Consider the following 22950-nt stretch of genomic DNA (forward strand, 5'->3'; position numbering starts at 1 on the left):
AGCCGTGACTCAGTTCTGACAGATCTGGTTCAGATTACATGACCGCAGCAGAAAGGGTGGTCTTTAAAGACTTGAATGGAGCATCAAACCTTTGGGACGAGGCTGAGACGTCTACATGCACGTCTTGTATTTCAGGAGCACACTTGACCCTTTCAAGTTGCATCCATCAGAAATTAGTAATATATATATATATATATATATATATATATATATATATATATATATGTGTGTGTGTGTGTCGTTGAATAAATAAAGAAAAGATGATTTCAGCTGCTTTTGAACAATGTCACTGTGGCTGTGTACAGTACGTGCCTGAAGAAATCGGCGCCTCAGTGCAAATGCAGTTCAGCGGGCCTCTGCAACACAGTGTACCTTGTATTACACCTTTTGAAAAATATCGTCAACAATTCCTACATATTTTTAAGTCAACATTAAAAAACCCCCAACAACATTGATTTAGTCTCCGCACCAGTTGAATGTCTCTTAGATGTCTTTTCTTCATAGGTGGCTGTGGGCCTTCTCCTTTTGAACATGAGTCAGATTTTTGAGCCGCAGCCTCTGGAGGAAATTAGCTCATGTCTAACAGCGGGAGACTTTACAACAACCAAGGGTCACCTTTTCCACAACCTGTTTTCTGCCTGAGTCTTTATCCAGAGCAAAATGGAAACATGTGTTTTACATTAGAAAGTAAAATGCATGACACACTTAAAAACGGATTTATGGTAGGGGGCGTATATGAGAATCGCCGCAACACGGTTTCCTTTGCATTTTGCTCCATTTGCCCCATTTAACTTTGCATTCGTCCGTTTCCTGTCCGTCTGTACGGCTGGAGGAAGTACGGGTCTGGTATGGCTCTTTTTAGGAGCAACTGCTCAGAACTTCTGAGGATGCTTTAAACGGATCATTGCCTGGTTCTGGTTGGGTCTACATTGTGTGCGGTTCACCTTCATTCACTCCTGGCGCTGCGTTGTCTGTAACAGCCGGGATGTGTCCCAGCAACAACTTTCCTACGCTGTCCAACTTAAACCTCAGCTTACCTCGTTGAAAAGGTCCAAATTGGCATTTAGATCAAGAGAGTCTGCGTTTGTATGATCTTATCTTCTTTAGTGAAAAAATGCAAATAAAGAGCCGTCCAAATGAGAATGTTGGCGTGTGGGATGCACCTATGGCTCCGGATGAGTTGAAAAACTTGGCTAGACTGACGAAAAGCTTTGTCCAGTCTTGTCTCCAATCTCATCTAATGAATCCAAAACAAACTATTCAAAGGTGCCTTTAAGGCAGTGTGTCGACATTCATGCGGCAGGTTTACCGCTTGCCCTCGGGTTTATGAACTTGGACAAAACTAAAATATAAGGAGAAAGGTCATGGGAAGGACTACGGGGTCACATTTACTATATCCCTGTACCAGCGCAGTAAATGTTGAGGGTAGGAGAATGCTGTTCCCTCGAACCCTGGTTTACTCCATTGCAGATGCTAAATAGCAAATCAGCAACACATCCGATCAGCTCAGAGCTGCAGATATGTGTGACTGTATGAGTATGGAGCAGGAAATGTGGTAAAAAAACAAAAAAACAAAACAAAAAAAAAGCAATGTGAACGACAGTATCAATTTCAAACATCCTGCTCAAGAAAGGAAAAAAAAAACAAAGCAAAAAACAAAACCACAATCCATATGAGCCTTTTGCTTATGATTTATAAAACATCAAACTCAGCTGGATAGAAATGGGTTGTTCTGACAGTTTGGTGTTGTGTCTGTGTTACAGGAGATGAACTGGGCTGCACCGCCGACGGCCAGGTTTACACCAACAGGGACATCTGGAAACCAGAGCCGTGCCGGATCTGTGTGTGTGACAACGGTCAGGTGCTCTGCGATGACATCCAATGTGATGAGCTGACCAACTGTGAAAAGCTGACCATACCCGAGGGCGAGTGCTGTCCTATCTGTCAGTCAGATTCGTCCAGCGGTGGAGGGCAGGGCAGACCCGGTGAGACACAGAAACACCCCTCTCTCAGATCATTTGTGGGGATGGCAAGCTGAGTTTGGACAAGAGATACGATCAAGAAGTGGTTGGAAGTGTGTGTGTGTGCATGCATATATTGGTGTGTGCACATGTGTGCGTGCATGCATGCATGCGTGTGTGTGTGTGTGTGTGTGTGTGTGTGTGTGTGTGTGTGTGTGTGTGTGTGTGTGTGTGTGTCCTTACATGCACTTTTTTTCATAAATTGATCTGGGTTTCAGATTTTGTTGTGGGGCACCGCAAGTAAGTCTAGGTCACAGGAAACCCTGAAAATAAAATAATAAAATAAAACCAATATGAACAGCATGAAAAATGTTTCGGTGTCCCGAGGCTTGACAAGCCTTGCTGCTGACAATGTAAATATTATCGCTGCTCTGTGAAACATAATGAATCAGTGTCAGCTTATTGGCCTGTTGTGTATCAGTTTTTGATGTGTGTGTTGTATGAATGATGTGTGTTATGACTGGATGACATCAGTGGGAAAGTAGCTATCTTCCTTACTGGCAAGCATCCCTTTATTGAAACTTAACTGACCTGATTAGTGGTCCTGAAACTGATATCCCTGGGTGCAATTCTAGTTTAGGTTTGACTTAGTAGACCATGCTGCAACCTTTGCCTCAGTTCCACAATTCAAACGACACTAGCAAACTTCATTTTATCATTTATATTTTTTTTATTTATTTGCATTATTATTATGCATTATTTATTATTATTATTGTTATTATTATTATTATGAGTGTTTGCATTGCTTACGTGTTCATTTTGTAGTTGTGCATAATAAAACCATTTCAATATTCATGCATTTCTTTTCCCCAATCCAGATGGTGGCAGAGTTTACAAGGTAAGCATCTGATACGGTGACCCAGAAACGTGAAGTTTACCACTTTATCCTTACTTCTGCTGCTCACATAATGACACGAAAGATCAGTTGTAAAACTCTCATCACCAGATGATGACAAGCCAACACTTTTCCTCTTTCTTTAGGGTCAGAAAGGAGAGCCTGGAGAGGTCCCAGTTGTAAGTTGGCTCGACATCAAAACATCTTACATAGACCTACAATATGGACAAAGTGTCCGGGCCGGTTCAGTAATGTAATCTAACTTGGAACGATCTTCTCACAGGTTGTCGGGATACGGGGCCGTCCTGGACCTATGGTGAGTCTCCACATCATGTTGTTGCACCTGTAGTTGTCTCTTACTAGAAGGGATTCACAGGTTTGATGGATGCTTTTGTTGGCCACAGAAGGTAAATGTTCTCTCTGGCGTTAACGTTCAACTACATGAACTGACACTAGATGGCATAAGAGCGCAATCACCTATTGCACAGCTTCACCTAAAACACACCAGTGAGAGAGAGAGAGAGAGAGCAGCGGGCTGCTCCATCGCTGAACACCACTGGGTTTACTTGTATTGCTGCCATGCATGTGCACTTTTATCTGTCTGGGGTCTGACCCATCTCCTCTCCCTCCATCTCCATTTCAACAGGGTCCACCTGGAGCACCAGGGAAAAGAGGAGATCGTGGACATAAAGGAAGGCCTGTATGTCACACCTATGACTGTCCGTCCAAATGATGCTCATTTGCAGAGAATGGGGGGGGGGGAATACAGTAAACACCAAAACAGACCTCCATGAGGAATGAGAATATGTATTTGTGTTACACTGGCACAAAAGCAGATCCTGTATCAACACTATAAATAACCCTGTTACTGGCTGTGGAGCGATCCAACTGTGATCTAACACAACTCCAACATGATAGGACTCTTTCTGATGAGCATCATCAGAGATAGCAAAGATTAAAGCGTCCTTGGTGCAATTTCAGCCTTTATTTTCCCCCCCTCTGTCTTAGTTAATCTGATGTGCTGCAGCGCACAAAGCAATAAACCGCATCAATATTTACTGAATTACAGCATTAACCTCATCACTTCCCAACAAGTTAATGTTATAAATTTTGCTAACATAATATAACTGCCATCAAGAATTACAGTTATAATCAAAGAAATTTAAATTTGTACTTGTCTATTTTCTCATTTCAATTGTTTCAAGCAACACTTTGCAGAGGTAAAACGACGGTGTGTGAGCACTAGGGGTAATTATGTATAGTTTAATGTTACTACTCAATGAAGTAGTCAAACAAAAATATACGTGAAAATATATAATCCACTCCTTCAAGGGCAAGGGACTAATATGCATTCACAAACAGACTTTTCCAGTTGATCTACTGTTTAATGAACCTAGCCAGCAAGGACTGCAAAGCTTGATGAGGGAATATTCACCCCTCTTGGTGGAGCTCTTATCCAGTTGAAGACAGCATTTTGGGGGAAGTAGAATTAGCATCTAATGTCTTGATATATTAGCAAATGAGCAGTGCCCTTTGCTACTTTTAACAGATTCCATACCTCAGGGTTCATAAACGTATCAGATTTAAGGCGTGCCATTTTTTTTTCCGAGCCAGAATGACATCATATATCACTGCCAAAAAGACGATCCAGGCCAGAAAAGCTTAGCTCTAACTGTGAATGCTTGGCAGAAGAGGGAGTCACTCAGCATCTGTCTCTAATGTCTAGGGACTACGAGGTTCTCCGGGTTATGACGGAGAGCCTGGTGTTCCGGGGCAGCCCGGAGAGCCTGGACCGTCAGGACATCCATCACACCCAGGAGGAGTAAGTTGCGCGGCATGTTCCCTCGCATGCTGCAAACAGCCACACACACACACACACACACACACACACACACACACACACACACACACACACACACACACACACACACACACACACACACACACACACACAGGCATGTTTGCACACATTCCTCATATCACAATGGATGTGAAATGGCGTATTATCTATGAGAATGATCTCTCTCACACATCAGAAAAATGAACCAGCATCAACCACACCCGTAAACACCAAATTGTGAGTGAACAGCCCCCATCAACCCTCACACAATGTATAAATGTCAGTCAGTTCTTACACAGAATCTTCCATGAGAAAAAAAAAAAAAGAGAGAGAACGTTGTGAAGAATGCTGATTAATCATGTTGCACAACTGATGCTCAGGCACTAATCTGTTTCACAACAACAAGCCAGAGTCAGTGTTTACCAGTGTGTTTGGGCTGCGAAGGAGGCAGCGATGTGAAACTGCAAATGTCTGTTATTGACATTGATCGATTCATAGAAAATTAGCAACTGGTGACTGGAAAAGCGTTTAACGCCCCCGGTGGGCCAGCTGTCCTGTAGCATTGTTTTCTCAAAAACCAGCACAACACAATACAGGACTATAGTGTAGCTTGATACGCTGCAAAATCTCAAGGTCTTCACTCAATCCTGCACCAATGTAAAGAAACTGTATAAACACAGTGTTAACAATGCTGGATGACATCTGCTTTTGGGCGGACTCACTTCACCATGTAGTATTATAATCTGGTAGATTCTGTGTGTTACAGTAGCAGAAGGTATGGAGCCCAATCCTTATGTTTCTAAGGAGAGGATTCATCTTTAAAAGGAACTCCCACCCCCTAGACAACACACACACACACAAACACACACACCACCATGTCACCTATACTTGTGGGGACCCCTCATTGACTACATTCATTTCCTAGCCCTTAACCCTAACCTTAACCATCATAACTACATGCCTAACCTTAACCCTTACCCTAACCTTAATCAAATCGTAATTCTACCCTTAACCCTAAAACCCAAGTCCCAACCCTAAAATAGACCCTTTTCCTCATGGGGACTCATAAAATGTCCCCACAAGGTAGGTTGTTTCAGTTTTTTGTACCCTGATGGGGACCAAATGTCCCCATCAGGATAGAAAAACCTAGTACATACACACACACACACACACACACACACACACACACACACACACACACACACACACACATATTCCTCCCTGTCTCCCGTCTGAAGCACACTGCCATGTTAACACTGTCGGTTTCAGGGTTTAACGTACACGTCCGTCACAGCTTTTCTGCTCACTCCATATTTCCTGCTTGCTTGGTTGCGCTGTCGTTTACTGCTGTATCCAATTTAATTTTAGTTGTGTAATGCATTGTGTAATGTTTCCTCTTTCTCCTCTTTAAACGCCCAGCAGTGTTTCTACCTCCACAACACAGCGTGTATGTTTGTGTGCGATATGAGCTGACAAACTAACCTGAACCTACTGCTCTCTGGTTCCCTAGCAGGGTCTGTCGGCCCAGATGGCTGGGGGTTTTGATGAGAAGTCAGCCGGTCAGCTAGGCATGCTATCTGGCTCAAGGGTAAGAAGAACTCCAGTCAGATGGAAAGTACTTCAGGCCACTGGTATTGCTCACGCTTTTCTACCAAACTGGGCTATAAATTGTTGACATTTCTTTAGAGTAAAATACAAGAAGTGCGCTTGATGAATACATAGGAGCTTTAATCATATAATCATGATAAAACAGGTGAGTTAACCTTTATCAAGGCTGAATGGCCATGTGAGTAATGGCGGGTTGGCCCTTAGATAGATTTTTTATTTTTCAATTAACAACTACATTTTCTTGAAAATTAAAAAAAACTTCACCAACCTATCTGGAAATATGGATGGATGTAATATCTGATTTAATTGAAAGTAAATGAAAGTGAGCGAAAAGGACTTTTCATTTTGTGATTGCACTAATACTAATGGGCTGAGAGGACTGTGGCATGGGAACAGGGACCCTGGCCAAGGGAGCGTAGTCAGGATTTAGGTTTGCAGTCATGGTGTGCCTGGAGTTTTTCCATCAATAATGAATCCATCTAGGGGCGTCCGGGTAGTGTAGCGGGCTAGTCCGTTGCCTGCCAACACAGGAATCGCCGGTTCAAATCCTCGCGTTACCTCCGGCTTGGTTGGGTGTCCCTACAGACACAATTGGCCATGTCTGCGGGTGGGAAGCCGGATGTGGGTATGTGTCCGGTCGCTGCACTAGTGCCTCCTCTGGTCGGTCAGGACGCCTGTTCGGGGGAGAGGGGGAACTGGGGGGACTAGCGTGATCCTCCCACATGGTACACCCCCCCTTGAGAAACTCCTCACTGTCAGGTGAAAAGAAGTGGCTGGCAACTCCAAATGTATTGGAGGAGGCATGTGGTAGTCTGCAGCCCTCCCCGGATCAGCAGAGAGAGTGGAGCAGCGACTGGGATGGCTCGGAAGGGGGGGGGGTAATTGGCTGGGTACAATTGGGGAGAAAATGGTGGAAAAATCCACAAAAAAAAAAGAAAAGAAAAAAGAATCCATCTTGAATGTCTCAATTATCCTGACTGTGCCCAGTCCTTCCCTGTAATGCATACATAAATGTCACCATCCTACTCCTAGAAAGTACTGTTGATCTTGAGATTTTGATTTCTACCATCTGCCTTATTCTGAGGGTTATTTTCAAATCCGTTCATCATTTTAATCAGCAAAATCTTTGTTTTAGGGAGAGGCGGGCGCAAGAGGACCTCCCGGCCAGAGCGGTCAGGCCGTAAGTCAACTGAAATCTCTCTTGATGACTAGACTGATAACTGCAGCTATCCATCTCGTCACCATGCTGCTGGATTCTAAATACTGACACAGCCTACAGTTTTCTTTTTTCTTTGTGCTGCTGTCTCAATCCATTTTTATTCTGTTTCCCTTGCACTTCTCAGGGTCCACCTGGATCATCAGGACCTCCTGGTGATGTTGGTGATCCAGGACATATGGTACGACACTGTTTATCTGTATGTTTTAAATTTGGTCAGCCCGAATGATTAGATGATATGACAATTGAGTGCTTATAATCATCATCTGTTCTTCTCAGGTTTCTGTTTTTTTGCAGCAAATTTTTGGATTATCAGCTGTGTGTGGTATGATAACATGCATATCGTAACAGTCTAAATCTGTGTTTCAGGGTTCATCTGGCCCAAGGGGGCCTGAGGGTCCTTCAGGGAAACCAGGTGAAGATGTAAGTGTAGACTGGGCTGCCTGCAAAGCTACAGCAGATTACATCTCTATCTCATCCCACGTGTACATACCCCTCCAGTTTCAATGTTAAATCAAAGCTGGGGTCATGCACAGACAAGGAAACTGTTTTCTGTGACCTTTTGAGATTGTTACATAGGTCAAAGGTTAATTGTGGGCTGAGTGTTTGAATGGTAATGTCTCATGTGGAGTCGTTCTATAAATCTACATGTGTTTGAATTTGATCAGAGATTAGAATCCTGATTCTCTGGTTCTTGGTTTTTGGAAAGATGTTAATTGTAATCAATGTTGATTGGATTGTGTAATTTTAGAGTTCGGTCTAATTTACATACAAATGACAAGCAAACACTCCAATTTTCCAAGCCAGCGTTTGAGGAAATTCACCGTAAAATGAACTGAATGTTCCTCTGACACTTGGATGTTTTTGGACGTTTTTAACTAATTTTTGCTGAAAAGAGAGAGAAAAGAAAGGAAAACATTGAAAGTATGATGTTTCAAGAAGATAGCGGTAAAACTTTATTATTTAAGTGCAAGAAACAGAATGAAGAGTCACCTCTCCTTTGTCACGTGCATCCAATGTAATACAGAAGTGATGCAAAGCAGTAAAATATTCAAAGCAATGAAATAAGAGTTTCTGATATTTAGATTTGACATTTCTGGCTAAGACGTGAATAAAAAATTCTCTGCAACTTTGAAACTGGTCGATCATAAAAGTGCATTGTGTCATTCAGTGAGGCATGGGTTAAGTGTCAAGTCCTTCACAGTTGAACATTTTCCATGGAAATCAATGGGTTCTGCAGTTCAGCCAGAAAGTGTTGATTTTCTTACGGTCAAGGAAAAGCTGCCTTGTACACCACAAAAAATGTTTAAAAAAGGAAGGGAAATAAAAAATGTGATTTGATACAATACAAATCTATCTGAACTTTGCAGCCGCACATCACGTCTGAAATCTAAATGCTCTGTTCTCAAACAGGGAGAACCCGGAAAAGCAGGAAATAGTGGTGAGATGGGATTCCCTGGCTCCGCGGTAAGCCTTTTTCTCTTTATGTGTATGTTGTTGTTACCGCACAACCACAAAAAAACATAGATAACGTAGGCCAAATGCTACATCCATTGTGAATCTCTGCAATTCACTTATCTTGCATGTCCCTGCGATGGGAAAGATTTACTAAGGTACTCCTTATGTCGCCGCACAGGGAGCCAGAGGATTTCCGGGGACTCCCGGGCCTCCAGGGATGAAAGGTCATCGAGTGAGTACAGCTGGTGTGGAATATTGATGGAAATTTATCTAGGCTACTACGGTGTGCAATTAATGACAATCATCTTTGCTTAACAAAGAAAATAAAATCAGCTTTGACATAGAACTTAAGTGGTTCAAAAAACCCAAAATGATTGATTGGTCTCTATCAATTAATATTTTCTCAGGGCCATGCTGGTCCGCTTGGCCAAAAAGGTGAAACCGGTGCTCTTGGATCCAAGGTAAAAAGGAAAAGGACCAAAATATTTTTTATTGCTTTTGTCTTTGGTTGTTTGCCTAAACATGATGATGCTATTTTGTTGTATTGTTGTTATTATTATTATTATTATTATTTAAATGTATCTTGCAAAAACCCCTGTAAATCATCCCACCAAGCATCACGGTCATTGTGCCTCAGTCAAGCTGATGCAGTTGGTGTCATTTTGCAGGGAGCCACAGGCCCCACTGGTCCAATGGGAGCACCGGGCCCCATGGTAAGTCCTGCTCTCAAAATAAGACCTCCAAACATCTTGATAGGACGCCCACATATTTGGTCTTATTCCAATAGATAGTGACACACAGTCTAATGACAACCCAGCCAAAATACATCCGAGCCAAAATAATGGACTCAGCTGCTGTTTTAAACCACATACATGTGAATACTATTTGAAGAGATTCAGAGCCCTATAGCTAATTTTGCTGCTAATTGCCGTGGGTGTTTCCTATGCATTCCATCCCCACTACCCAATGAATTCTCTAAAAAGAGCTATTTTTTCTTTGTCATGTTTTTTCATATCACACTTGTGCTTTCACTATACAAGCTTTAACATGAGAGCTGGAATTGCTTTTCAAAATACTGATCGCCTCCAATGGAGTAGCAGGACAATTTAATATGTTTTGATGATGTTCTTCAACTCCTGTAGACCAGCCTATGAGACAGTAGGATCTGTGCAGGGTAGTTTGAGCATTGTAACTTCATGACGGTCCTGCAGCACATCATGTGCCAACCCACTCCTCCCATAGTCACACTTTATGTAAGAGTATGAGTACACTTCTTTCTCTTTTTTTTTTTGTATTTACGTTTTCAACCTGTTATTCATACTAGGGCCCTGCTGGGATGCCAGGAGAGAGGGGACGCTCTGGACCTGGTGGCACACCAGTAAGGACATAATAACTGTTGTTTGAGAGGCTTGTAACAACAAATATTTCCTTCTCACTGATGTCACAATATTTTTCTAGATGACACGTTGGACACTGAAATGAATATGACACACTTTTTCCCCATGATGAGATGTAAAGTGCTTGAGAAAAGCTACTCCTCCTCCTAAAAAAAATATACTCTCACGTGAATGAAAGACAATTTTAAATACCCCATGGTTTTTTTTGTTTTTTTGTCTTTCAGGGGATGCGCGGTTCAGCTGGTAACACCGGCAAACCAGGTCCAATGGTACGTATGGGGGGGATATATTTTCCTAAGCGTTGCTTAATATTGGTGTCAGAGATGACAGATTTAACTGGCTGATATAGATAATATGAAGCAGTAGGACTGAAAGGAAAATGGCAGGAGAGAATTAGTTTGTAGGGTTACAAACGTATTTAGTATTGGTGATACCCCACCTGAAGCACAATTCTAGATCATTAATTCAGCAGTTTTAAACATCAAATTTTTCATTTTGCTCTAGTCTGTCCTGCTCTTTGCCATGTTGATTCTCAAAAGCATCTCCTTTATCTATATCTCTTTTATTAATTGCCTGTAATATAGCAAGAATTGATAACTTAATAATTCATAAAGGCAGGCTGGTGGCAAAACAACAAGCTTGTTAGTGGCAGTCAAGCTAACTTTTAATGTCAGTCTATATAGTTTCTATAATTTACTTTATCAGTGTGATGTTATGAAGCTGTAATATTATTGTTGCTGATTAACAGGGTCCATTGGGCTTAAGTGGACCACCTGGCTATCCAGGAAACCCAGGAATGAAGGCAAGTACAGAAACATTTGAAACATAGAAGATACTCTACTGTGAGTTATCTACTCATAGTGCGACATTACCCAATGGGGAAAAAAAATCCCACACGTTTCATTCATTCTTCATTGCCAAATTCAAAAGATGGTTATTGTCCTTTGCAGGGACAAGCCGGCCCCACTGGAGTGCGGGGTCCCGAGGGCCAACAGGGACAGAGAGGAGAGACAGGCCACCAAGGGAGGGCTGGACCAACTGGCCTTCGAGTTAGTAGCTTGCTCTACTGACACTTACATATCAGCTGTACTCGGTCTTAAGTAGTGATACTCCCACTAACCTCTTGTGGGACTTGGATGGAAAAGCATGCCAAGTAGTTGCCTTAGTAGTGACATCCAAAGGAATTGAATCGAGTGCAACTGGACTTTGTGTATATCCAGTTGCACTCGTTCAATTGCTTTGGATAACCATGACCTGGATGAATGAGAACATTCACAGACTTAGTAGTGACACACTATCATAAGGACGTACTATCATCCATATGATTTGAATGCATTCTTTAATCATCTGCCTCACTTTGTTGCATGCAGATGGTTGCTTTCCAATAAACAAGAACATTAGGGTCTTACGCTTGCTTAAATGCCCCTGTAGAAATTCATTCTTCTTGTCAATGTTTCGACTACACAGGTCTATGTCAAAAGTTAGTTCATGGACTATTTTTCTCGTTTATTTTCTGTTTTCATTTCAGCACCTTATTAAGAATTTTTGGAATACTTTAAATGCTTGGTTTCCACCTCTTTCAGTTGTCTAGTAGGCCCAAACAACATATTGTTTCAGAATCAATATTGCAGTGGTCGATGGTCACATTGCAAAGCATGCAGCGTAATGCGACTTCAGCCCATCAGTTATATTAAAACTCTTATTGCTTGATAGAAAAAGAAATCCAGCAAGGTCAGCTTTTTTATGACTACTCTCAATGAAAAATATGCTAGCACATCTGACAAAATAATATAGTCTGATTTAATGACTTCTTGGGACGACTGCTTTATTTCGCCCTATAAAATCACTCTAATCATTGTTAGAGTGATAAATTCTTTGCAAATGTTGCTTAGAAAAGTTAAAAGCTGCATATATCTGGTGAAATTATTATTAACTCCTTTTTTTTTTTTGATATTGCCATAGATAATCACAAACCCCCCCCCCCCAAAATATCACCATGCTGATTTATTTTTTCAGTATTGTTCAGCCCTATTGCCTAGTTTATGAGTTTGCTGAATAAATCCACATACTGCCCAATGCATTCTCTTGTTGATCTAACTGGACAAATGTTATGTTCATAGGGAGCTATGGGGACAGATGGTGGCCCCGGTTCCAAAGGCCCCGTGGTATGTAAACAGTCCTTGAATTCAGATTATGTATTTACTGTGTACAAAGTGGATACACTCAGGGCACTTCAACTATGGCTACCAATGATTTTAGAAGACTTTTTTTATTTTCTTCTTGATCACAGGGTAATGTCGGTCCACAAGGTCCAGGTGGCCATTCTGGTCCTCCTGGCCCTCCAGGACCCCAGGGAAGCACCGGTCAGCCTGGCATCAAAGGACAATTGGTAGGCTTGTTTTAGGTTCCACATCATTATATGTTATATTGACACTGGCATGAACCTAAGACAAGGCCTGTAAATATAGGATTGTGTGATTTGTAAGAGACTCACACTCTAATTTGTCCATAAGGGAGATGTGGGCGTACCAGGATTCAAAGGAGAGGCTGGACCCAAAGGAGAACCTGTAAGCTATATCAATAATGACAGTAACAAGATTTTCACCTCACTCTATAGGCACACATTTTGCATATCAGTAAAATAAAAAGTAATTCACAAATATTACCCAGGTAAAATTCTTCAGACCGTGACAGTTATTTAAATCAGTTAAACTGGACTTTGTTGAAACTGAACTAACTGAACAGATATTGTTTTATCTACTGACTTGGTGACAGCCTTAGCTTCGTATTATAGGATATTTTTGAATGTATTTATGTTTTTAGGGTCCTCAAGGTTCCCAGGGAGGACTTGGACTTCAGGGTGAGGAAGGGAAGCGAGGACCACGTGGAGACTCTGGCTCCGTAGGTCCTCCCGGTCCTTTCGGCGAGAGGGTGAGTCAGCATTCTGCCTCCTTCTGTAATATTCATCACTCAGAGAGCTGCTCTCTGAGGAGAGAGGTCAACTCAATAACGAGTTCAATCTAGAAAATTAATAATTTTTCACCGGGACCGCAATAAATCACTTTCAGCTAATTCCACAATTTGGAATGGGAAATTGGAAATGCACCCATTTATTCAGAAAATATATTGATTTATGGACTGCTGGAGAGTGGTTTTACTTGTTATATTTGATGATGTTGATGTCCTTGACAGATCCAGGGGAAGCCCTTTTTGTTTTGTTGATGGCTGATAGGACTTTTCTTCATTACTGCTTCCCTCTTTTAGGATCCAGTATAAGAATGTAATGCCTTGTTGTAGTCAATCTGTCTGGTTTTAGTTGGGATGTAACCAATGTTTTTTTTTTCTATAGACGCAAAATTCTTTACAATATTTTAGAAAAGAATGAAACAGTACAGTACAGGATTGAAGTAATATATATATCTTTTTTTTCAGGGAGCTCCTGGTAACAGAGGATTCCCTGGTGCTGATGGATTGCCTGGACCTAAGGTAAAGCATACATAGTACATATTTAGTTTGAAGGAAAAAAAAACATTGCTTTCAAACCATACTGGACCATATTGGAAATAATAACATGCTGGACCTCATTCCCCAAGCAAGACAACAGGAGTAGAACAAGATACTATCTCTGTGGTGGCTGGCTTTTGCAGCTTATGAGTCAAACATTTTATTAGTCTTGCATAGAGACATGACCACACTGTGTACTGTCATTATTTGGTTTTCCCTTTCCCTTTTATGGCCGTTTGGCCATAAAAATGAGTCTTCCTCTAATTCAGTATCTTTTTCTTCTCTCTCTTCAGGGGGCTCAAGGCGATCGTGGAACCTCTGGCTCTGGTGGGCCAAAGGGCTCTTTGGGTGATCCAGGACGTACCGGAGAACCCGGTCTACCAGGGGCAAGGGTAATGTCGACTAGCCTCACTTTCCACTTTAAAACTAATTCACAATTCTCTCACTGCATGTACTGTTTTCTTTTTTTTAACCTTCCTGTCCAATTGATTTCTTGTTCCTTCACTCAATTTCTTATTTTATTCTTCAAAGGGTCTTACTGGTACTCCTGGAGTCCAAGGTGCAGAGGGCAAGCCAGGACCACTGGTAGGTCATGTTCCTCCATTAGAAAGCACAATTTAGGAGCACAATATATTTTCCGAACTGTAATGGCATATTCCGTGCAAGGTAACAAGAGGTAATGGCCTGGGTAAAAGTATGGTTTGCTTCTTGTCAAGGGTGCCCCAGGTGAAGATGGCCGTCCAGGGCCCGCTGGATCCATTGGAAACCGAGGGCCAGCAGGAACGATGGGATTGCCAGGCCCTAAGGGCTTTAATGTAAGGCTCTGGAATCTCATAACTCAGTGTTAATAATGACAAGAACAGTCCCATGATCTCTCCCTTTGCCTCTAATATAAAAAAATATGTTTTAACTCAAAAGGGTGACCCTGGAAAGACAGGTGAACTAGGATCTCCAGGAGTTCCAGGTCAAAGAGTGAGTATTGGTTGGTGATGATAAATTGTGTGTTACTTTTTCTGTTGTTGAAAATACAGAATAATAAGGAATATGAACTTATTCCAGACATGAAAGCCTCACAGACCTTTGTGGAATTTAGCATCTCTGTTTATTACTTTTGTGGAATGGATAATTTTGCGGATTTATTTTTCCAGGGTCCTCCTGGGAAGGATGGTGAAGTTGGCCCTGCTGGCCCACCTGGCCCATCTGTGAGTCTCTGCTTTCTAATCAATAGCATAACTTAGAACATTTTCTTTTAACTTTACTGATATCAGAAATTACACTTAAAGTTTGTCTTCTCTCAAAGGGTGTTGCAGGAGACAGAGGGGAGCAAGGGCCACCAGGAGTAAATGGGTTCCAGGTATGTTGTCACCATTTTTGCCAACCTGTTTAAAGTGAAAATGATGAATAGAGTAACAGACCAACATAGATGTGAAAAGCTGAGAGGAGACAGACAATGATTAGACTTTTTTTTGTTGCTACAGAGGTGCTCAGATCTGGATACCTGACAATATTTTTTTTTTGGTATTAGGGTTTGCCTGGAAACCAAGGACCACCTGGAGAACCTGGAAAACCAGGTGACCTGGTAAGTGTGATAAATTATGTGTATGTATTTGTACCACATAGGTGTGGGCAGTTATGTTTCCTCAGATACATGCAACTGTTTGTTGTGTTAAATCTTACTAAATACTTGCACTGCTGTTTGCTAAACTGCACATAAGTGAGGTGGCTCTTGTCCATTGAAAATACCGGCAACAGTTTTGGTCATTATTGTTATTAAAGCCTGAATCGCGAGCATTCATATATTTTCTTAGGGGGACAAATCAAACCAGGCTTCCCATTAGGAGCTCATTATGGGACAGGGTTTGTCTTTGACTGAAAATGCCATCCTCTGTTTCCTTCAGGGTATTCCTGGAGAGCTGGGTGCTGTGGGTCAAGTTGGACCAAAGGTATGTATGTCCGTGCATTGTGTTTTCCTCAGTAGACGTTGCACCTGGCAGACTGAAACTTAAACTTCCATATCTATTCTAGGGAGAACGTGGTAATCCTGGAGAAAGAGGAGAAGTTGGTGCAGTTGGTCTGCAAGGACCCAAGGGAATCCCTGGAGCCGCAGGCCCAGACGGGCCAAAGGTACAGTAGTATTATATCACAGAATAATTTTTGTTAGTGCACTACAAGTACCATTAAATTCGTGAATATTCAACAAACTATTCCTCAGTGTTCAAAAATGATCTTTTTCACATTGATAAGTATATATCTTTAAACATTTTGTTGTTGTTTTTTTTTGAAGGCTTTGAGGTTTCAAAGGTCATAGAATTCAGTCAACGTATAAATGACCCATAAGAAATGAACTTTTAAGTGTGAAAGAAATAACAGCAAAATTGCAGCCAACCAAATTCAAAACATTAACAGAATTGCTTTGCCCTTTGGATAGTATTGCCCTTATTAGGGACAATTTACAATTTCTCAAAGCCAGAAATAAAAAAAGAGTTTTCCCAACCACTTAAGAATACCAATGTTGTATGCCATGCAATAAATGAATAAATAAATAAATAAAATCCAAAGAAAATGAACTAGGAAAGATACTAAGGGTGACCATGACAAGATGATGAGAGTATATGGTGATAAAAGAAAAAAGAATATTATTCAGGTTTATAATTGACTTCATCCAATTTGGTATCTGATTTTGAGCTTTTGGAGGATGTTCACCACTCTCATATACACAGGAATAAAATATACATTAAAATAATCTTAATTTGATTGCTTTTCTTTAAAGCATTAACAAGTTTAAAAGATAAGTTAGTTTACACTCAGCTTTCATTCGGACCTCTGGAAGAATCTCCCCCTTACCAAATACTGTGAAGCTTTAACAAGCTAGATCAGTGATATGTGTTAGTATAAACAACCTGTTAACCTGCTTGTTTGTGTCCAAAGGGTAGCCCTGGTCCTCCTGGTGCACTTGGTGATCTTGGGCCCCCAGGTCTCCAAGGGATGCCAGGAGAAAGGGGCATCTCTGGCCCACCCGGGCCAAAGGGTGACAGAGTAAGTATCACATCAACACTGGCCTTCACCACGTCAACAGTAAGATACATCTTTTTTGTCATGGTATCAAAAACATGTTCACTGCAAGAAGTGCTGATTCAAATGAGCCTTGTTCCAATATTCCAATGGTCTCTTGTCCTCTGAAATGGCAAAGGTCCTATTTGACTTACATTTTTATCTCTTATCTTTGGTAGGGAGCAATTGGTGAGAAAGGATCAGAAGGTACACCTGGAAATGATGGTGCAAGGGTAAGCAGAATGATAATATCTATCTATCTATCTATCTATCTATCTATCTATCTATCTATCTATCTATCTATCTATCTATCTATCTATCTATCTATCTATCTATCTATCTATCTATCTATCTATCGACTGCAAATAAAGCTTTGACATATTTGTTGGGAAGAAATCGCAACCAATTTAAGTATTTAGTGTCTCAAGCCAGAGATGAAATCCACTTTTCTATGACTGGAAAAAAGTGATTGAGAGACTGCTGTGATGGATGTGGTTTCATGCAGAGACATACAGCCTTGAAACTCGCCACAACATGTTCTGTCCAACAAACACATGCCCGCTCAGTTGTTTGGACAAGCTACTGATAACAATGATGAATGGATGTTCTTAACAGCATGTGTTTTTTTTTTTAACAGGGTGCCCCAGGTACTGTGGGTCCACTTGGACCTGCGGGACCTAGTGGTGAGAAGGTAAAGACTTGTTTTATGAATTAGGCAGGTGTTATTTCATTTTAATTAAAGTTTGCATGGAGCTTGTTACAATTGTACTGTTCTTTTGGATTGAAAAGCCTTCTGGCTGTCAATTTTCCACTGCGTGCCCAACATGCTGTTAAATCCTACCTGTGCCATGCTATTGTGGTTCTATTTGATAGTTTTTTTTTACTAGTTTGTGAAGGTTAACGCTTTGCTTTTATTTGCTTTTGCAAACTTACAAAAACTGTTTTCATGAGTAAGCACAGTGCCACTGGCAGATGGTAAGATTTTCAGTCAAATTGTGACGTCTGTACAGGGAGAACCTGGACCAAAGGGACCACCCGGACCTGCAGGATCCAGAGGAATTCCAGTGAGTATGATTTATAGGTGGAGAGTGATGTTTTTATATTAATGTCCAAAGTCTATTTGGGTTAAATGTGTTGTGTTATCACATATGATATTAACATTTGGACTCAAGTGCATGCCCTAATAAATATATACTTTTTATTCCAGGGAGCTAGAGGTGACCCTGGCCCTATTGGTGCTGTTGGATTTTCAGGACCTCTTGTAAGCTGTCATTAATTTCAAGTTATACATTTGCAAATCATTTAAATGCAATGATAATTAGTCTTTTCTTTTGGTTGAATATTTTGTTCATTCAAACATTTGAATGAACAAAATATTCTCCCAAAAGAAAAGAGAGAGAATATTTTGCTGAACAATAAGGGTCTCTACAGATCCTTTTGGAGCTACTTTTGCTGTCATCAAGAAGAGCGGTGATAGAGATGGCTACATTTGGCAAATGATGCTAATGGTGGATGCCTATTGTAGGGTCCTGATGGCCAGCCTGGCGTGAAGGGAGAGCCAGGTGAACCAGGTCAGAAGGGAGATGCCGGGTCTCAAGGACCCCAGGGCTTGGCAGGCGCTAATGGACCTCCTGTGAGTTTCAAACCTTGAAGTATTGTTTTAGGGTACTTTTATGAACCAATTAGTGGAACAGTATTTCAGACATGTTCACAAGAGAAGGGAAAAAATGGTTTGCCTTAACAAACGGCAGCAATTTCTGTGCTTTTATCTGGTGTGAATTCCCCATTAAATATTTAAACTGATACATTTTTTTTCTTCTACAAAACCTCAAGAGGTTATTTTAATGTCAAAACTATCCTGATTATCTGCTACTGACAATGCTTCCCCTAATGAGGTGTTGCTTCTGTAGGGGCCCATTGGTGTTGCTGGACTGAAAGGTGGAAGAGGAACACAGGGTGCACCAGTAAGTATTGTTTGCCTTCTTATAGATCTGCAATGTAACTGATTAAATCAACATTTAATATGAGCATAAGAGAGGTTTCACCTCCAAATAGAATATCAAGTGTATGTGCATATGACTTGGAAAATTAAGTGCTTCAAAAAGCCTGCCAGTTTTATATTATTGTATGATGCACTTGAGCTTCGTGCTGCTCAGTATCTTGTAAGAGTATGTCACTGTTGAATACATAGAGCATAGCGTTAGTTCAGGCAGGCCATGAAGTCAAGCTCAGCTCACGATCCCAGCTACATCAGCTGATAGAAGCTGATCTTGAAGCCAGCCCACATCAGCTGATGGCTCAGTTGATTCCCTTCTATGCGACCAATTGGAAAATCTCATACAGGGTGCCTTATTTAAGCAGATTTAGGCTGCCTGTCCTTCCTGATTCTTCTGCAAGCCGCTTTACAACCCGCCTCCACTCCAGATCCTCCTTTTCATGCTGTGTCTGACTTAATTAATGTCATTTCTGTTATCATTGACGTCTGCTCTGTTCTGTAGCCTATGGGGTGGGGGGGGATCTTTGCTGATATACCACCAAATATAACTTACTGCAGATGACAATAAAAGTTTTCTTTGACTAAAGTTGTCCTGACTGAAATAAGTGTTTTATTTTTTAAACTTTTCAGTGTTTGATCATATGTTTTTGTCTTTCTCATCCCAGGGCCCTACTGGTTTCCCTGGATCAGCAGGAAGGGTTGGCCCACCAGGCCCAACTGTAAGTATAGTGATTTAAAACCCTGTTAAGGGCCATATAGATAATGAGTATTTGACAAGGCTACACATCTACAAGGTCCATGAATTGTCCACTTTGAACTGAGGAAAATGACCTCAAGGGCCTTGCTCTGATGACAAAATTTACGTTAAGAATGCTATGATTAGCTTCTCTTTAATTGGGTCAATATTAACTCTCTACAGACCATTTATGAAGCATAAATTCTCATATGAACAAATTGTATACATACTATGTGTCAGTCATATTATATGCATTGCCTTTATGGCCACTTGCAACTATCTTGTGATCAGAAACAATCTTTTGTGTCAGGGTCCTATTGGAGAGGCTGGGCCCCTGGGACCTCCTGGGAAAGAAGGTCCTCCTGGACTTCGCGGAGACCACGGATCCCCTGGTAGACAAGGAGAGAGAGGACCACCAGGATCTTCGGGAAGCCCTGGAGACAAAGGGGATTCTGGAGAAGATGGACCCACGGTAAACCGACACAATGACATTATTTTAAACCCTACTAACTTGTGACTGCATAACATTAAGGCTAAACATACCGCTGCCAGCTGACATGCGTCAAGAAGGATGCCTCTATTTGTTTCAACTACTTTCTGCTCTTCTCCAACATCAACACGCCTACAAACTCTATTTTCTTTGGAGAAAAAAGGTGTTAAACCAGTGCTGAAAACAGCAGTTTCTTATATTTTATGCCAGCGACTGGTGCTGCGTCTTTCTTTGTACATTCGGCACGATGTGAGTCATTTGACTCATTGCTCTGCCTCTGCGACAGTGTGCTCAGCTTCACCTTTTAGATATTTGACAGATGTTCACTACAAAGACTACTTCTGCCATACCTGGTATTACATGCAAGCACATTTTAAGGGTAGAGTCTAGAGCTATTTGCATAGAACTGTCAGTGTTGTTTTGTGTTTTGGTGTGATAAGAAAAGTCATTAAGATCTTTTCTTGAGTTGACCTATGTAAAAAAAGCATTCTCATAAATGTTACAGTGACAACAATGCACCAGTGCCCACACCATAAATACTTTATTATTACCTCTTCTTCTGATGTTTGGATCGCTCGTAACCTATTCTCTTCATAGATGCTGTGGGGTATAAAGAGGTTCAGGTCATGTGGCCATTTTCAACCTTATTAACCTTAATACACATAAATTGAATTGATTTGGATGGTGTGTCAGTTGTTGTACGGCCTGGGTCAACTATTCACTGCAGTTTCTCCAGTTGTGGAATGATGGGTCAGCGGTGGGTCGGTACAGTATCATCCTGGATCAGTGTTTTATAGCCACTCGATTAGCAGTGGGACTTCAAGATGGGACATATGGATTTCTCATAACCCTGGCTCAGACAGTGGATCCACTGTGTGTGAGTCTGAATGGCGTCTTCTCTGTGATCTCCTCAGGGTCCTGATGGCCCTCCAGGCCCAGCTGGAACCACAGGACAGAGAGGTACTGTAGGTCTGCCTGGTCAGAGGGGTGAGCGTGGGATGCCGGGCCTTCCAGGACCAGCGGTATGTGTCATATGCCTTTGTATGATTCCACTGGGTACTGGCTTACTTCTTTATGTCATCTGCAAGTTATTTTGTTGAAGAGTTTCAGAAGGAAACATATCGTGCCATTCTGACTCCATTAATTGAGCTGATTTGTGTACATTTGGTGTTAGCATGAACCTGTGGTCAAATTGCATTGTATTTGGATATATCTTTAATGAGCACTGTGTATTCCTCCAGTACTGTTGAACAGATCACAGAACATAACTATGAATTTGCATGTGACATTTAAAGACTTTTGAAGGTGTTTTTTAAAGATTTTATTGCTCTAATCAGGGTCCACCAGGAAAACAGGGAACGGCAGGAGCAGGTGGAGACAAAGGCCCCCCAGGCCCAGTTGGTTCTCCTGGTGCTAATGGGCCTCGTGGTGATGCTGGTCCTGATGTAGGTTGAACATTTTATAGCTGGTCGAGCTTTTTCAGATAAAATATCTGAGTAATTCTTTTTTTTTCTCATCTCTACAGAGAGATGTATTTTGTTAATCTACTGATCAAAACATTTCCCTTTTTAGGGGCCAGCTGGATCCGATGGTCCACCAGGAAAGGATGGTATTTTGGGCCAAAGGGTAAGGATAGTTAATACTATTCCAATGCTACATTTTCACTTGACAAAGAGAATTTGAAAAGACCCAATATTGTGTTTGGTTTTTTTTACAAGTAACCATCAATTGTTACTTTTCCAGGGTGATAGAGGAGATCATGGTCCAGAGGGTTTAATTGGGCCTCAGGGACTTCCTGGTTCTCCAGGTCCAGTTGGCGTATCAGGTGGTGCTGGAAAGAGAGGAGATGCGGTACGCTTTTTTTATGAGAAGCTTTTTTTTCGAAATCTTGTTAAGACTTGACATTTTATGAGAGAAAGATTTGTTGCCTTTGCAACTTATGTTAAAATGTAGGTAGTGAAAAGCAATGCAAAGATTGCACGCATTGGACACTGCTTAAATTTTAGAAGGGGCTTCATGGTTGGCATGTTTTTGCCATTCGCCTAAATTTCATTGGAAATAAGTTGTAAGCATTACATATTCTATGGTAAAGGCAGACCTTGGAACTATGTATGCTTTGACCCCACATTTGTTACAATAGAGGGAAACAAAGTTTCTTTATATCTATCACTACTTGGCACATTAACATTACTTGTTCAACTTTAAGTTAAGTTCTATACAAAAACTCTCTTACAAGGTTTCATTCAGCTGTTATGTTCTGTGATTAATGCTAGCAATTTTAATGTTTCATTTTGGATTAAAACGAAGCACTGCATCAACGAAAACCCTCTTCCCCACATTCTGATATTTGCCTGGTGAAAAAGACTAATTTTCAAAATATTAGTGCATCGTTCCCTCTAATCCCAGTTGAAGTTATCCTCATTTCATGATTCTGTAGAACACGTCTCATACGTAGTATATCTGCTCATTTGCAGGGCTCAAGAGGACCTGTTGGTCCACCTGGCTCAGCCGGGAAGAGAGGATTACCGGTGAGTGTTTATAATGAAATGTATGATTCACATCTTGAGGACATCTTGACATTTTGCAGACTGGTATGCCAAATTGATTAAAGGAATCCATTTTGGATTTTTTTTTTCCTAAGCATATCAGTTTCTTAGTATATTCTATTGCGTCTGGACGAGGTAGACCTAAAGATGTAAAATTAGCTTTTTTCATTTTTCATGATCTGGTATCCAACCATTATTTCAACTATTGGTCTATTCTACTTCTGTGTTGCAAACATGATTCTTTCAGAATAT

The 22950-nt window shown here is 41.2% G+C and overlaps 1 protein-coding gene across 3 annotated transcripts in view; it reads left to right on the top strand.

The window, feature by feature from the left end:
- Window positions 1-22950, top strand: part of col5a2a (collagen, type V, alpha 2a) — a 50937-nt gene that overhangs the window by 22725 nt on the left and 5262 nt on the right. The window contains exons 2-47 of one of the 3 annotated variants that reach the window (XM_056289137.1): window positions 1764-1985; window positions 2840-2859; window positions 3003-3035; window positions 3140-3172; window positions 3503-3556; window positions 4583-4678; window positions 6210-6284; window positions 7440-7484; window positions 7648-7701; window positions 7890-7943; window positions 8934-8987; window positions 9157-9210; window positions 9386-9439; window positions 9647-9691; window positions 10303-10356; window positions 10600-10644; window positions 11124-11177; window positions 11326-11424; window positions 12496-12540; window positions 12666-12764; window positions 12889-12942; window positions 13199-13306; window positions 13808-13861; window positions 14173-14271; window positions 14411-14464; window positions 14596-14694; window positions 14798-14851; window positions 15028-15081; window positions 15180-15233; window positions 15405-15458; window positions 15778-15822; window positions 15905-16003; window positions 16808-16915; window positions 17110-17163; window positions 17568-17621; window positions 17941-17994; window positions 18138-18191; window positions 18456-18563; window positions 18841-18894; window positions 19592-19645; window positions 19973-20134; window positions 21067-21174; window positions 21490-21597; window positions 21725-21778; window positions 21896-22003; window positions 22627-22680. In XM_056289137.1, the coding sequence (XP_056145112.1) occupies window positions 1764-1985; window positions 2840-2859; window positions 3003-3035; window positions 3140-3172; window positions 3503-3556; window positions 4583-4678; window positions 6210-6284; window positions 7440-7484; window positions 7648-7701; window positions 7890-7943; window positions 8934-8987; window positions 9157-9210; window positions 9386-9439; window positions 9647-9691; window positions 10303-10356; window positions 10600-10644; window positions 11124-11177; window positions 11326-11424; window positions 12496-12540; window positions 12666-12764; window positions 12889-12942; window positions 13199-13306; window positions 13808-13861; window positions 14173-14271; window positions 14411-14464; window positions 14596-14694; window positions 14798-14851; window positions 15028-15081; window positions 15180-15233; window positions 15405-15458; window positions 15778-15822; window positions 15905-16003; window positions 16808-16915; window positions 17110-17163; window positions 17568-17621; window positions 17941-17994; window positions 18138-18191; window positions 18456-18563; window positions 18841-18894; window positions 19592-19645; window positions 19973-20134; window positions 21067-21174; window positions 21490-21597; window positions 21725-21778; window positions 21896-22003; window positions 22627-22680 (3251 nt within the window). Of the gene's footprint in view, window positions 1-1763; window positions 1986-2839; window positions 2860-3002; window positions 3036-3139; window positions 3173-3502; window positions 3557-4582; window positions 4679-6206; window positions 6285-7439; window positions 7485-7647; window positions 7702-7889; window positions 7944-8933; window positions 8988-9156; window positions 9211-9385; window positions 9440-9646; window positions 9692-10302; window positions 10357-10599; window positions 10645-11123; window positions 11178-11325; window positions 11425-12495; window positions 12541-12665; window positions 12765-12888; window positions 12943-13198; window positions 13307-13807; window positions 13862-14172; window positions 14272-14410; window positions 14465-14595; window positions 14695-14797; window positions 14852-15027; window positions 15082-15179; window positions 15234-15404; window positions 15459-15777; window positions 15823-15904; window positions 16004-16807; window positions 16916-17109; window positions 17164-17567; window positions 17622-17940; window positions 17995-18137; window positions 18192-18455; window positions 18564-18840; window positions 18895-19591; window positions 19646-19972; window positions 20135-21066; window positions 21175-21489; window positions 21598-21724; window positions 21779-21895; window positions 22004-22626; window positions 22681-22950 lie in introns of all 3 variants that reach the window. The other 2 variants (XM_056289136.1, XM_056289139.1) reach the window with 2 other exon arrangements.

Source organism: Lampris incognitus, chromosome 11, assembly GCF_029633865.1.
Source record: "Lampris incognitus isolate fLamInc1 chromosome 11, fLamInc1.hap2, whole genome shotgun sequence".
Lineage (NCBI taxonomy): Eukaryota > Metazoa > Chordata > Actinopteri > Lampriformes > Lampridae > Lampris > Lampris incognitus.